This window comes from Plasmodium vinckei (genome assembly GCF_900681995.1).
Source record: "Plasmodium vinckei vinckei genome assembly, chromosome: PVVCY_14".
In the NCBI taxonomy this organism is placed as follows: domain Eukaryota; phylum Apicomplexa; class Aconoidasida; order Haemosporida; family Plasmodiidae; genus Plasmodium; species Plasmodium vinckei.
In genome coordinates, this window is record NC_051306.1 from 2,036,595 (window position 1) to 2,049,872 (window position 13,278).

At 24.1% G+C, this 13,278-nt stretch overlaps 4 protein-coding genes across 4 annotated transcripts; 3 read left to right on the forward strand and 1 right to left on the reverse strand.

The window, feature by feature from the left end:
• Positions 1-749: 749 nt before the first annotated feature.
• Positions 750-1,373, forward strand: PVVCY_1405600 (conserved Plasmodium protein, unknown function; the record flags this gene model as incomplete). The annotated part of the gene is made up of 1 exon (XM_008624473.1): positions 750-1,373. The coding sequence occupies one exon, from the start codon at positions 750-752 to the stop codon at positions 1,371-1,373; it is 624 nt and encodes a 207-aa protein (XP_008622695.1).
• An 860-nt stretch (positions 1,374-2,233) lies between these two features.
• Positions 2,234-2,785, reverse strand: PVVCY_1405610 (conserved Plasmodium protein, unknown function; the record flags this gene model as incomplete). The annotated part of the gene is made up of 1 exon (XM_008624472.2): positions 2,234-2,785. One exon carries the CDS (start codon positions 2,783-2,785, stop codon positions 2,234-2,236), a length of 552 nt encoding a protein of 183 aa, XP_008622694.2.
• Positions 2,786-3,784: 999 nt separating this feature from the next.
• On the forward strand, positions 3,785-6,577 carry PVVCY_1405620 (DNA gyrase subunit B, putative; the record flags this gene model as incomplete). Its single annotated transcript, XM_008624471.2, has 1 exon — positions 3,785-6,577. The coding sequence occupies one exon, from the start codon at positions 3,785-3,787 to the stop codon at positions 6,575-6,577; it is 2,793 nt and encodes a 930-aa protein (XP_008622693.1).
• A 2,441-nt stretch (positions 6,578-9,018) lies between these two features.
• Positions 9,019-11,571, forward strand: PVVCY_1405630 (ATP-dependent zinc metalloprotease FTSH 1, putative; the record flags this gene model as incomplete). Its single annotated transcript, XM_008624470.2, has 1 exon — positions 9,019-11,571. The coding sequence occupies one exon, from the start codon at positions 9,019-9,021 to the stop codon at positions 11,569-11,571; it is 2,553 nt and encodes an 850-aa protein (XP_008622692.2).
• Between the last annotated feature and the right edge of the window lie 1,707 nt (positions 11,572-13,278).

The following is a 13,278-nucleotide window of genomic DNA, read 5'->3' on the forward strand; positions in this document are numbered from 1 at the left end:
GAATTGAAAAAATCGGTATTCATCAGGTTACTCAACAATGAGTCCTATAACATGAAAACGAGATTATCTTTAAAAAAATGAATTGATATTATATTATTAATTGATATTATTTTATGGTAATACTATTAAAAAAAATTAAACCTTAAACATTTTATTACTTAAAATAATCACATTACTTTTATATAAATTGTGAACGAAATATTTGTAACTTTTATTAATTATAAGATTTATGTATGCAACATACATCAATTGAAAGCGAGCAAATTATTATCGTGCTTTTATTATTTTTTTTTTCTAAAATATATTTAAAACGCTTCTTAATTTAAATATTTTTTCTCATATTTTTTTTTTCGCAATATAGATTATTAAGAAGATTCCTAAAACATTAATATTATAAAAAATACGCTAAATTATTATATTTTGCTTATTTTTATTTATTATAAACTGTAGGTTGTTATATATTAAAAAAAAAATTATTTTAAAAATTTACAAATGTTATAATTTTTATAAGACGAAAATATAATAATAAAAATGTCGCAGAAAAATAGTAATACTTTAGGCGTTGGTATATAAAGATGCATGAAAATGATAAAAGTAAGAATATATGATGATACCCAATAATAGTAGAAAAAAGAATTATATGCAGGACAATAATTATACATATATATAATACAAAGATATAAGGTATGTAAATTTTATATTCATACTATATTCTAAGGGGATTTCTATTGATAATAAATTTAGGGAAAATGGACGCAACGAATTATATAAAAATCCCTAAAAGGGAAGATATAAAACCAGTTTTGCATAGAAAAGATATAAATTTCGAAGATGAAAAAACAGAATTTCTTTGTTTTATATGTTTGGAAAAAAATTCTAAAGATTTTGTTTTATATCCATGCTGTTCTTTATGTTCAGCAGTTGTTCATAAAAAATGCTGGTACAAGTTGAGGAAAACACAAAAATTAAATTCTCTTAGATCAAAATTATTAGGATTAAATAAATCAGATCCAATATTATGTTCAATATGCAAAACAGGTGTAGCAAAAATAGAAGAAGAAGGTGATGATTTTAAATGGGCACAAGATTGTAATAGCAATAAAGAGTATTTACAAGATGAGCTATTGAGAACTATATATTCTGTTTTAAATAATAGAGTAGATAATAATAACAATCATTCTATTTTACATTCCAGATATATATTTGTTTTTAATTTAGCTTTCTTAATTATTTTGGTAACTTTAATAGTATTGCTTATTTTATTTTTCAAGGTCCCAATACCATATGCATTTCTAATAGGGTTACTTATATTATATGAAGTTATTGTTATACAAATAGTGATCTATTTTTATATTAAAATAAAATATAATTAAAAAAAAATATGAAGAATTTTTGGTACAACTCCCTTTGTAGAATTCCCTATATATATATTAATTCATTAATTTAATGGATGCATAAATTAAAATTTTTATTGTATAAATGTTCCATGCACAATATCATATTTTTATATTTATGTACAAGTAAGCATATACAATGTGTATACATAATATGCCTACTTATTACAGCTTTTCCATTTTCGTCATATTTCTATAGTATTATCACATTATTAACAATTTATTACTAATGAGCTTAACTATTTCTGTTTTTTTTTTACTTTTTATGTTATATATTTGTTTTTTCGGGTTTTATATTCATGTCTTTTATATTTATTTTTTTCATTTTTTGTTTTCTTATTTGATTTTATTACAAATTTGTTTGGTTTTAAAACTATAATAATACCACTGATAATTAATATTTGTAAATTACTTCAAAAATTCCTTTAAATTTTATAGAAGTTATTTAAGTAGCTTAAAAATGATATAATTATTGCATTACACATTTATGAGCTAATTATGATAAAAAAATAAAATAATTAGGTCTCTATAATTATTATTCTAATGTTTAGAAGAAAATAATGACAAAAAAACGAAAACAAAAGTGTAAGACTAAAAAAATACGGAAATATATAAATAAATATCTTGCCATAATGGATATATATTTTTATTATTTAGGACATACAAAATATACTTTTATATTCATGCAAATAATCATTATAATTTTTGAATAAATTATTTATGTAATTAAAAAAGGATCATATTTGTATGTACAACATTACCAAATTACTCTACTGTTAAAATTCTATATATTTCTGGTTCTTATTTTTGTTTTATTTATGCTTAGATTAAGTTTTTAATCACTTTAACCTAATCCATTGTTCAGCCAAATTGTGATAAAAACTGTCTTGCCCCATTATTGGGGATGTATTAAACATATAATCATCTATTTGATTAAAGACTTCCATGACTTTATTTGGTTTTATATTATTATTACTATTGAAATTCCCTGTTCTTAAATATTGCGGCATATTAACATTATATTTTTCATTTTTATTGTTATTTTTTAAATATTTAATTCGATTTATTAAAAAAAGTAACTCTTCAAATTGTTGTTTTTGGACATTTAAAACGTAGTATATTTTTTTTTTACTCGCTTCCATCATTTTTATTTCATTATTTATTTCATTTAAAAAATGGTTATTTTCATTTTCAATTAGTTCTATATTTTTCCAATCCTTTGGTTCGAAATTATAATGTATGTTAAATGATGGATAAGAAGAATCCACATTTATAGTATCCTCTATTGAGGCAGATGAAGGAAAATTTTCATTTCCCTTTTTGAAAGGAGGCATACAATATATGGATATGACAAAAATAAAATAAGTACAAAAATATAATAGAATATTCATTGTTGAATTTTTTTTTAAATAAAACCGAAAGAAATAATTTTTTGAAAAATATATAAACCTTATGTCTTTATTATATAATTTACGAATAGAAACATATCAACACACTTTTGTCATTATATATATGGATAGAGAATATTTCAAAAGGAGGTATATGCTTGGATCATTGAGAATCACAAGCATAATTCTTATAAAAATGCAAATTTTCTATTTAGTTACAATTGACCGAGGCTACTTTATATACAATTACTGTGTATATACACAAGACATAAGTTAATAACTACATTTATAAACACCTTTTTAAGAACATTTGAAGATTAAATATAAGAAGTGTTAAAGATGTTCCTTCATCTTTTGCAGTATGTTACTTTTACAAAAAGAGAAAAATAATAGTTTAATATTGCATTAACGAATTTGTGAACATTATAGTACAATTACTCTACCTCAAAATTAGTTATTTTTGGAAATGTATAAATTTGAAAAATGCCTAAAGTATAATTATACTAATAAATATCTCATATTGTGATGTTTTTTTGTATATCATACATATATGTGCATGTGCAACTATTTTCATAAGTTTAGTAATATAACAATTTTTTTCTCTTAAATTGCAATATATCCCACATTTATGTATTACCATTTTAATTTTTTTTAAATGTTACTGTGAACAATATGAGAACGAAAATAAAAATAAAAAAAATAAAAAAATAATAAAAAATTAAAAAAATAATCAATATAAAATGGTAATCGCTTAAAAATGATAATTTAAATTAATTAAGCATCCTTTTATTATTTCGTTTTTTTGTGTTTTTTTACGAGATAGCATTGCTAGATAAACAATGTAACTCATTGTTTCTATTTCATTTTTCATCCATATATGTTTCAATATTTAAAAGGGAAAGTCAGAAACAAGGGAATAAAAATGAACATATGAATGGATACATATACTGAGTGTGAAAGTACGAACACACAAATGCTTGAATAAACATTCGACTGGGTAAAATGAAAGGCGGACTGGCAAAGTTCCTCTCTCTCGCAATCCTTACTATAACATATTTATTACGGCAAACTAAGTGTAAACAAAATGGATATATTAATAATTTGAGAGTGAAAGATGGGAATAGTTTGAATTTTTTAAAAGCAAAATTAAATGCAGAAGAAGCGTCTGGGTATTTTTCAAAATATGATAGAAATTTATTTTCCCATCTCAGAAAAAAAAAACACACAAAAGGACCAAACTATATGTTTTTAAAAAGCTTGCAGCCAATTAATAATAAAAAGAAGGAATTGAATAAAACTGTAAAGCAAAATAGTAAGCATAGTTTTCGTTGTAATAATTATGATGCAAAAGATATCGTAATATTAGAAGGATTAGAAGCTGTTCGAAAAAGACCTGGAATGTATATAGGAAACACCGATTCAAAAGGATTGCACCAAATATTATTTGAAATTGTTGATAATGCAGTAGATGAATATAATAATCATGAGTGCAACCAAATTAAAGTTATAATACACAATGATGAAAGTATAACTATTGAGGATAATGGAAGGGGTATACCTTGTGACATCCATGAAAAAACAAAAAAATCGGCTCTTGAAACAGTTTTAACGGTATTACATTCTGGGGCAAAATTTTTAGATGATGATACAAATATGGTAGTGGAAGAAGAAAAAGTAAAACAAAAAAAAACGAAAAAAGAAGTGCAAGAAACTGGAAATAGCAATGTAAGTAATAATTCTAAGGGAGCTGATACTTCTGTAGATGGAACAAAGGAAAATAAAGATAAAAACAAAACAAATGAAAGTTTACAAAAATATAAATATTCATCTGGATTGCATGGTGTGGGATTATCTGTATCTAATGCGTTAAGCACATTTATGAAAGTAAATGTTTTTAGAGATAATAAAATTTATAACATTGAATTAGAAAAGGGAAAAGTAGTAAAAGAATTAAATGTGCAAGATTGTCCAATTAAAAAAAGAGGAACACAAATACATTATAAACCTGATAATACAATTTTTAAAACAAATATAAAACATAATAGTGAATTTATAAAAAATCGGCTACATCAGTTAGCTTATTTAAATGATAAATTAACTTTTTATTTTTATGATGAAAGAAATTCAAATAAAAGCAATAGTGATAAAGTTTCAGAAAATGGTGAAAATAATTCTTACAATAAGCTAGATAATTATGAATATGAGATAATAAAACATGAAGGAGGGTTAGATGAATATATGGAAAAGCTAACAAAAAATAAAACAAACCTGTTCAAGGTTAACAACAAAGTTATTAGTATAAGTTGCTTCCAAAAAAATATACATGTTGATTTAAAATTAAAATGGGTAACAAATCAATATAATGAAAATATCTTAAGTTTTGTAAATAATGTAAATACAATAGATGGAGGTACACATGTTGATGCAATGAAATATGCAATAAGTAGAAGCATTAATTATAATGTCAAGAAAAATGAGTCGATAAAAAATTTTGTAAACATACCAGGTGAATATATAAGAGAAGGTTTAACAGCTATCTTGTCAATAAAAATGAATAACCCGGAATTTGAAGGACAGACAAAAACAAAATTAGGTTCCTATTATTTAAAACCGATATTAGAAAGTATAATTTTTGAAAAATTATCAGAAATATTTGATTTTGAACCAAACTTATTAAATACAATATATTTAAAAGCGTTACAGGCAAAAAAAAGTGATGAAGAGGCAAAAGCAGCTCGAGATTTAATAAGATCAAAAAATAATCAATATTATTCAACAATATTGCCAGGGAAATTAGTAGATTGTATTTCTGATGATATAACTAAAAATGAAATATTTATTGTAGAAGGAGATAGTGCGGCAGGTAGTGCTAAACAAGCACGAAACAGAGAAATTCAAGCCATATTGCCATTAAAAGGAAAAATATTAAATGTTGAAAAAATTAAAAATAATAAAAAAATATTCGAAAATGTTGAATTAAAATCATTAATTACGGCTATAGGGTTAAGTGTTAATTATGATAATAGCAAAACTGGAAAATCCACCACAAATAAACGAAATGATAATAAAGATATAAAAAAAAATAATTTTATTGATAATTCCTTAAGATATGGGAAAATAATTATTATGACTGATGCAGATGTGGATGGGGAACATATTTGTATTCTCCTTCTTACATTTTTATATAGGTTTCAAAAAGAAATTATAGAAAATGGTAACGTTTATGTTGCTTGCCCGCCTTTATATAAAGTTACATATAATAAATTTTATGATAACAATATAAAGGACCGTGTAATAAGCAAATTTAATGTTACTACAAAATCTTCAAAGTATATTATACATACATATTCAGATTCCGAACTTAATGAATTACTAGCTTTATTAGACATGGATAAAGCCCAAACTCTTGAAAATAAAAACAACTTGAAAAAAAGAAAGAAAGAAAATTTTCTCAATGGGCAAGGAAAGCTTAATGCAACTAATGAAGATGAAAATAATGCAAATTTTGATCAGCAGAATGACCAAGATAATTCTGAACAAAGCCAAACAAATTCCTTTATAAGTAACGATATGTCATTTAGCTCTTCAAAAAAATATGAAATACAACGATTTAAAGGTTTAGGGGAAATGATGGCCGATCAGTTGTGGAGTACCACAATGGATCCTCAAGTTAGAAAATTAATCAGAGTCACAGTAAGTGATGCGATTAAAGCCAATAATTTGATAAACTCATTAATGGGTGAAGATTCAAAATCTCGAAAAGATTTTATTATAAAAAATTCAAGTTCGAATTGAATATGGTATGTTTAGGTGTATTCCTATGCATGCATATATGCACATGTATGAATGTTTTCCAATCTTGTTTCATTTTTTTTGTCACAATTTCTTTGAGGGAAATAAATAGGTTTTACATTGGATGATGCAATAATGACTATTAATATTATTGCCTTTTAAACCTAACCTCACTTTTTGACTTTTTTGATCATATTTTTAATTTTATTTTTAAAACAATTTTTCACTTAACTTTTTAATATCATGCTTAGCATAATTTTTTAAATCATATTTTATTTTAGTTACAATGGATGAAAAAGGAATAAAAATAATATCATATTTATATGTAACACCAATTGTACAATGACATTTTAATGCTACATATCTAGCACTATTAATTATATCTATATCATTATAATAGTCGTTGTTACTATCTATTCCTTTTCCTTATTGTCCTCTTTACTTAAATACAATATTTCTGAAACATTTCTTTTAATAGCATTTGACTTACATTTTGTTAGCATTTTTTAATTATATTTGTTTTATATTTTGTTGTACCCATAGCTATTGGATCTACAATTGGAATGAATTTTTCTTTGATATGTCCATTCCTTAATTACTCTAAAATATTTATATTATAAATTTACGATGTATGTAATATTGTGTAACTTTGTTATCGAAGAAAATGTTCGTATTATCGTCAAAAATAAATATTTTTCATATATACTATATGAAATATTTGGTTGTGTGCATACAATTATATCGATTAAAAATATGCCAAAGTATATATATATACTTATTTATTTATTGAGGACATTCATAATCAGCATTATTTACATATCTTTTTGAGCTTATAAAATTTGATACACATTTGCAATTGCAACAAGATAGTGGACACTATTTTAAAATGGAAAAGAAATACTCATACTTAAAACATAAAATATCAAACGATATCGACATAAATTTATATAAAAAGAAATAATTTTAGCGAAAGAAAACCCCAAAATAATTGAGTGCCTAACTATAGAATATATATATACATGCAACCATACATAATATTGTGTATAGAAAAAAGGAAATGAGTAAAATGGTATTTTCCAAGAAAGTTGGCAATTAAAGAGAAAATAATGTGAGGATAAATCAATAATAATACAAATTTGTCCTCATATGCTCATTTACTTGAGTAAAATCAGGTTAGTTCTAATGAGCAAGGGATAAAAAACTATAGCACACTATAAAAAAGGAGAAAATACCGAAAAAACGTGGAAAAAATTATTTTATTTTTAAATATTAAAATATTTAATTCTATATAAATATTTTCCAAACTAATGAGTAGTTTAGTATATGAAAATTTTAGTAGAATATACAAAAAACAAGTATTATTTATTTTATAGAACTGAAGGGGGAAACCGAGTATATAATAAATATAAAATATATACCCCCAAAAAAATAGTTAGAGAAAAATCACTCTCCTAATCGATAAATAAGTTTTGGTTACGATTTTATATGAATATTTAATTTAAATTAAATATACAATGTGAAAGATTGGAAAGTATTCCCTTATATTAATATTTTTTTATTAATTTAAGACGAATGGGCTCATAAAAAATATATATATTATTATATGCATGCGGGTAGCCACATATAAATATATACAATATTTATATATAATATTTTTTATATACGTATATGGGTATACCCTCAAACTGTGTAAAAAAAAAAAAAAATAACAAAATAAAATTAAAAAAAAAATGATAATTGAATTATACTATTAAATTCATTAATTTTTTAAGTGATAAAGAAAATTTATTATATGCAAAGAAAAAAGGCATATATTTAGTTAATTATTTGAAAAAAAATATGGAATATGAGTTTATAAAACTTTATTAGTAGAAATTACAAAGTATTCAGCATTTGAGAGATAATATAATAATGCATAAATATACATTTTTTTAGAATAAAACAAACAAAGAATTGTTTCATATTTTAATTTAATTTTATTTATTTGATCTTGTTGTGTTCGTATATTGAATGCATTTTTATAATTGTTTAATTTATACCCTACTGGTATGTATATTTTTTTTAAGAAATATTATTGCGTTAAATAGCAGCAATATACATGTACATAATTGTGTGGAGTAAATATCCATCACATTTTGATATAAGCACAATGTGTTTTAATAATATTTTGTAGTTACAGAGATTTGTGTCTCCATACATTTTTAATATTTCGGCACAATAAATCATATATATATATATATATGTTTATGTTTGTATAAGCACAAGGATTGCTTTATACAACACCAAAGTATATACATATATACATATACAATATATTACATATATAGTTATAATATATGCATTTCATGCGTATATATATTAAATTACAATTTTCTCATGTAAAAAAAGTCGGATAAAATAATAGCCATATGTATAACTATTACAAAAATTTTACAAGTAAAATTATGAATTCTAATCAATATGCAAATGGCAACTATGCATCTTCCGAATCAGACAAACATGGCGATGAAGTTGATTCTGCATTACTGCCAAATGGAGATAGAAAATATATGAACAAGAACAAGAATAACCAATATAGTATTGACAATGGGTATTATGGATATTATGATAAATTTTTTGGTAAACGAAGAAACAAAAAATGGAATTATTGTATCATATTTTTTCTAGGCGTATGCCTAGGATTCGCTATATGGCCATTTTTTATGACAATCATTACATATAAATTAGTTTATAAAGATAATTATAATAATCATAATTTTCCAACAAGTGATAGTTCAAATTCTTTAAAACCATATATAAATGATAAAAATAACAAGAATGATACTCCTAATAATAAAACACCACCAAATGATCACGGTCAAAAAAAACCATCTCCACATTTTAAACCTGTAAAATTTGATGAAATTGCAGGAATAGATGAATCAAAATTAGAACTTTTAGAAGTCGTTGATTTTATAAAAAATAGAGAACGTTATCAAGAAATGGGCGCAAGAATGCCTAAGGGTGTATTATTAGTTGGACCTCCAGGATCTGGTAAAACTATGCTAGCTCGAGCAGTAGCTACAGAAGCTAATGTCCCATATATATATACATCTGGGCCTGAATTTATAGAAATATATGTAGGTCAAGGAGCAAAAAGAATCAGGCAATTATTTTCCCATGCTCGATCAGTTGCACCGTCAATCGTTTTTATCGATGAAATTGATGCAATAGGAGGGAAAAGAAGCAATAGTGCATCTAATGGTGCAGGACAAAAAGAACATGATCAAACATTAAATCAATTATTAGTTGAAATGGATGGATTTAGTAATACTGTACATATTATGGTCATAGGGGCAACGAATAGAATTGATACTTTAGATAGTGCTTTACTTAGACCAGGAAGATTTGATAGAATTGTATATGTCCCATTACCAGATGTAAACGGCAGAAAAAAAATATTAGAAATTTACATAAAAAAAATTAAAAGTAATTTAAATGCGAATGATATTGAAAGAATGTCGAGATTGACACCTGGTTTTTCGGGTGCTGATTTAGAAAACCTTGTAAATGAAGCAACTATATTAGCTACACGAAACAAAAAAAGTTTAGTTACTATAAATGAATTATTTGAAGCACGAGATAAAGTTTCGATGGGGCCCGAAAGAAAATCGTTAAAACAATCAGAGTACCAAAGACGAATAACTGCTTATCATGAAGCTGGGCATGCAATAGTTGCATATTTTCTTCATCCCAAAACCGATCCTATACATAAAGCTACTATTATTTCTAGAGGAAGTGCTTTAGGGTATGTAGAGCAAATTCCTGCTGATGATAGACATAATTATTTTAAAAGCCAAATGGAAGCAAAATTAGCAGTATGCATGGGTGGACGAACAGCAGAAGAAATTGTTTTCGGAAAATCTGAAACAAGTAGTGGAGCATCTAGTGATATTTCAAGAGCTACTGATATAGCTTATAAAATGGTAACCGAGTGGGGAATGTCAGATAAATTAGGCCCATTAAATTATAAAAAAAGAATGGGTGATGGCTATTCTTCTATGAGATTATCAGCTCAAACTATATCAGCTATAGAAACAGAAGTTAAAACATTAGTAGAAAAGGGAAAAAGCATATCCGAAGAAATTTTAAGAAAGCATAGAAAAGAATTAGATAATTTAGCCTTTGCATTATTAGATAAAGAAACATTAACTGGAGAAGAAATTAAAAAAATCGTTGATCCGAATAATACAAGGGACCAATCAAATAAATATAAACTCTTGAATAAAGATTCTAAGAATAACAATTCACCAAATGATTACGATAGTAGTGGAAAGAAGCCTGTACGAAGTAATGGAAAAACAGACACATCAAAAAACGAAATGAATGAACCAAATTCTTATGAAAATAAATACAACGATTTTAGAGGAATAGATACCAATGATAAAGATATCAACAATAATATGAAATTTGATGAATCTAATGATATTAATAAAATGGCGAATATTATCGAACATAAACACATCGATGATAAAGATATAATGACACTTTCGACTGATAAAGAAATTGGAGTTTTAAGTAAACATTTAAAAAATGAAAACAAAAAACTTAAGAAAAAATATTCAAAGGATCCCAACACCAAGAATAGCAATGCGCTAAAAGTGATAAATAGTCACAGACCGTCATATCATTCTAAAAATGAAAACATTGACTCAGAAAATAGTATTAATAACTTATCGGATGATTTTCCTAACAATATTAGAAATACTAGAGGCAGTGAAAACAATTATGATAATGATAACACTGTAAAAAATACTAGTGAAATTTTTACAAACGATTTTTCTGAAGAAAATAATAATGAGAATTTAAGCTCTGTCAAATCAAAAGATATAAATTATAATAATTTTCAGGAAATAGTAGATATACCACCTATCACAAATGTTTCTGAAATGAAAAAGTTCAATATTTATGAGCATAATTTGAATAAATTATTTTTATTTGACATTTTTAATAATTAAATTTGGAAGAATAATAATATTTAGTATATTCGCCATTATATCATATTTAATATTTTGTCTTTTTCTTTTTTCGTTTTTTCAGTACTTTGTTGTTTGAAGAAAATGTAAATATATATTTCTTTAAGCAAAGTTAATGCATATATATAATGCTCACCAAGCATCCTATATGTATAGAATATATATATGCATAACTATATTTTGTATATCTTAATAGTGATAATTTTTTTTTCTTAATGAAGGGACCTGCACATCCATTTCTTTTTACATAATATTTATTATATATATAAGTATTTTTAATTTCTTTGGCGAATATATTTGTTCGCTATCTAATTACATCTATGCATTGTTACATTGTGTATATTTATGTTTATTTACAGCTTTTAATTTTTAAATACATTTTTTTCTTTTTATTTTTTTCACAATATAAAAAATCGATTAATAATAAAACTGCAAGCCCAAACATGATAAATTTTCTTTATTTTTATGTTTTCAATACGTTGAAAATAATAACTTTATTTTTGCGAATTTAATAGATATTAGTTATCTATGTTGTATATGGCATGACGATCTAATATAAAAGTTATATTGCCTTATAAAGGTTTTGGATTTTTACAATTTAGTATTTTATTCTATGATTAAAATATGTAAAATGATATAGAAATAATACTAATACTAATTAATACGCATATAACATCAACATATTAAAATGATATGTTTCATTTTAGAGATCGGTATTTTTAATAAATATTGTCTTATATATATTCGAATCCGAAATTTGAACAATTTTCACTATTTTATGAGAACATTATAAATATTTGCATTTGTAGTAAACCAAATTAGTAGAAAATCTCCCTTTGATTATGTATATATGTATACGATGGTGAAACATATGAAATAGTATGCTATAAACATAGATGTATTCTATGCAAATGTACAAATAAGTGTGTATGCTTGATAAAACTATATGTACCCTTAACAATTAATGAGCATAGAGAAATCAGCAATAAATTAATCATATTGCCACACATATTTTATTTCTTTTCCTTTTTCATGAATATGTTAATTTTTTTAGTTTAAAGTAATTTAATGTCTTTATAAGATGAAAAAAATGGGTGTATTAGGATTCCCCCTTTTATGGTATGCACACACACACATATTCATATGCTTAAAATGTGTTAATAGGAAAATAATGAATATTATTGTAAAATAGCTGAAAAAATGCTCGTAATAGTCATAATTATTTTATAATATTTAAAAGCGAGAACATACCAAAAACAATACAAGTAAAATACTATAATTTATACAAGAATAATTTATTAATTCTTTAATTAATGCATAATCATTTATCCTTATAAAAAATATTAGGCAAATATAATAATTAATATGTATGCCCAAAAATAATAACTTTGGAAAAAAAAAAATAAGTGTATTTTCCATTAATAAAAAAATATATTAAAGAAAAAAATTGTATACAAATCCGAATACCGAAAATTAATTGAAATGTTTAAAAAATACATAGAAAATGTATTCTTTAATATGCATATAAATAAGGCATAAAATACAGCGCAAGCTAGAAAATAGTTAGTTAAATAATAAGCATATATTTTTGCATACAAACCATATAATGTGATTATTTTGAAAAGGATATTTGCATAAAAAAGTATAAATAAATATAAAATATGCATTCCTTTATTTTTCGTAAAAATA